Source organism: Plectropomus leopardus, unplaced genomic scaffold (genome assembly GCF_008729295.1).
Source record: "Plectropomus leopardus isolate mb unplaced genomic scaffold, YSFRI_Pleo_2.0 unplaced_scaffold4407, whole genome shotgun sequence".
NCBI classification, from domain to species: Eukaryota; Metazoa; Chordata; class Actinopteri; order Perciformes; family Serranidae; genus Plectropomus; species Plectropomus leopardus.
Window position 1 is genome coordinate 1 of NW_024648308.1, and position 2,109 is coordinate 2,109.

General features: G+C 46.4%; 1 protein-coding gene across 1 annotated transcript; it reads left to right on the forward strand.

The window, feature by feature from the left end:
• Nucleotides 1–1,214: 1,214 nt before the first annotated feature.
• LOC121939267 (D(4) dopamine receptor-like) lies at nucleotides 1,215–1,896 on the forward strand (the record flags this gene model as incomplete). Its single annotated transcript, XM_042482337.1, has 1 exon — nucleotides 1,215–1,896. A coding segment is annotated over one exon (682 nt), but the record flags the coding sequence as incomplete, so codon positions are not given.
• Between the last annotated feature and the right edge of the window lie 213 nt (nucleotides 1,897–2,109).

Here is a 2,109-nt window from a genome sequence, read left to right on the forward strand (position 1 = left end):
AAAAAACATGAAAATAGAGCTTGTTGATCAAAAAAAGAGCCAGAGGAGGATCCCTCACACCCCTGACAGAGTCCTAGATAAGACCCTCATGTCCTAAAATCCTAGAAATCTCCAAAAATTTTGGAAACATCCAAAAATCCCAAATCCTAGAAATGTCCTAATATTTTAGAAAATTCCAAAAATCCCAGCAACATCCTAAAATCCTAGAAACATCCTAAAATCCTAGAAATGTCCACAAATCCTTGAAATGTCCTGAAATTCTAGAAACGTCTAAAAATCCTATAAATGTCCTAACATTTTAAAAACAATCTAAATTCCTTGAAATGTCCTAAAATCCTAGAAACCTGCCTGGAGTTGCTGCGACTGGCCCCTGGTGGCCCCTCAGCAGAGCCTGTTGAGTCTCCCTGCAGCAGAGGATTCATATTTGTCTGGAAGTATAAAAACAAGACTTGAATTTGATCCATGAGTGAATCAGACGTTTAAATTTTCTTCTGTAGACTCTAAAATGTTGAGAAAAAGCAGAGAAATGTTGTTTTGAGAAACGTTCTCAGCACTCAGGCGCGATCCTCCCGCTCTGACTTCAGCTTCGATGAAGGTGTGAGCTCTCACTTAGCTGAGATTAAAATTCACCAAAATGTGCGAGAGGTGAGATGATGGAGGTGATATTTCACTTTTTTCTTTTGCACTTGGATATTTGCACCTGAAGTACTGAAACAAACCGTCACAGAGCTGAAACCAGAGTGAGGCCTGAAGAACAAACGAGGACAAGTTGGACAGTTTTCCTCAGTCACGATAAAACACGCGGGTCAAGATTTTTGCAGAGTTAAGCAGCAGATTTATTCGGTGCAATTTTTCACATTTTGCGATATGTTGACTTTTGTGATGACAGATATTGTTATTTATTACCTTTTTCAACTGCAAAATATGTCAAAAAAATGTTTTAGTCCGAACATCACGCTTCAGTTTTAAAGCAGCAGAATGTATTTAGTGGGTAAAAATAATATTAATTTATTTGTCTCGTGGTGCCAAAAGTTGAGTCGAAAGGGCTGCCAAACGATTCATTTTTAATCCATTTTAACTGCTGAATTTCCGTTACAATAAATGTACGCTCCGTCTCATCATCTGAGGGCTGCTTGGCCTGAAAAATGTTGAAGACGCTGGTTTAGTCTATTCAACATCTTTAGAGTTTTAACCCTTTGTGTTTTGTTCTGCAGGTTTATTGCCGTGTCCATCCCCCTGAACTACAACCGTAAGCACGTGGACTACCGCCAGCTCGTCCTGCTGTCGGCCACCTGGTTGCTGGCCCTCGCCGTGGCCTCGCCCGTCATCTTCGGCATCAACAACGTGCCCGACCGCGACCCCAGCGAGTGCAAACTGGAGGACAACAACTACGTGGTTTACTCCTCCGTCTGCTCCTTCTTCATCCCCTGCCCCATCATGGTGCTGCTCTACGTCGGGGTTTTCCGCGGCCTGCGGCACTGGGAGGAGACTCGGAAGCTCAAACTGCGCAGTAGCATCGAGGCCTGCAGGAAGCTCCAGCACGCCGCCGTCGCCACCGCCCTGCCCCCGCTGACGGGCACCATCCCCGGGCCGCTGCCCATGCCTCTGCCCAGGATCATCGAGAGGGACCTGGCCCAGTCTCGGCTGGACGATACAGACGACTACATCCAGCAGGAGATCCCGTATCCTCGGCAGTACAGAGAGAACTCGGTGCCCACGGTGACGTTCAGCCAGCAGCTGCACCGCAAGAAGAGAGCCAAGATCAACAGCCGCGAGAGGAAGGCCATGAAGGTGCTTCCCGTCGTCGTAGGTGAGTGTTCACGTTCTCCTCAGCTCATCAGACTCATACGGTTAAAGAGCCACAACAGTATTTTTATGCCTCTGCGCTGTCGATAGACGAGGCCGGAGGCATCGTGTTTCTGGGTTGTCCGTCCGTTATATCTCAAAAACACCTTAGGAACTTCCTTCAAAGTAGGCACAAACACTCACGTGAACTCATGAGGAGCCGTCATCTCGGGAAGATGGGAAAAAAATTACAAAATGTACGGCAGACCAAACCAAACCAAGTCAAGCCAAACCAAACCAGGTAAAACCAGGTAAAACCAAACC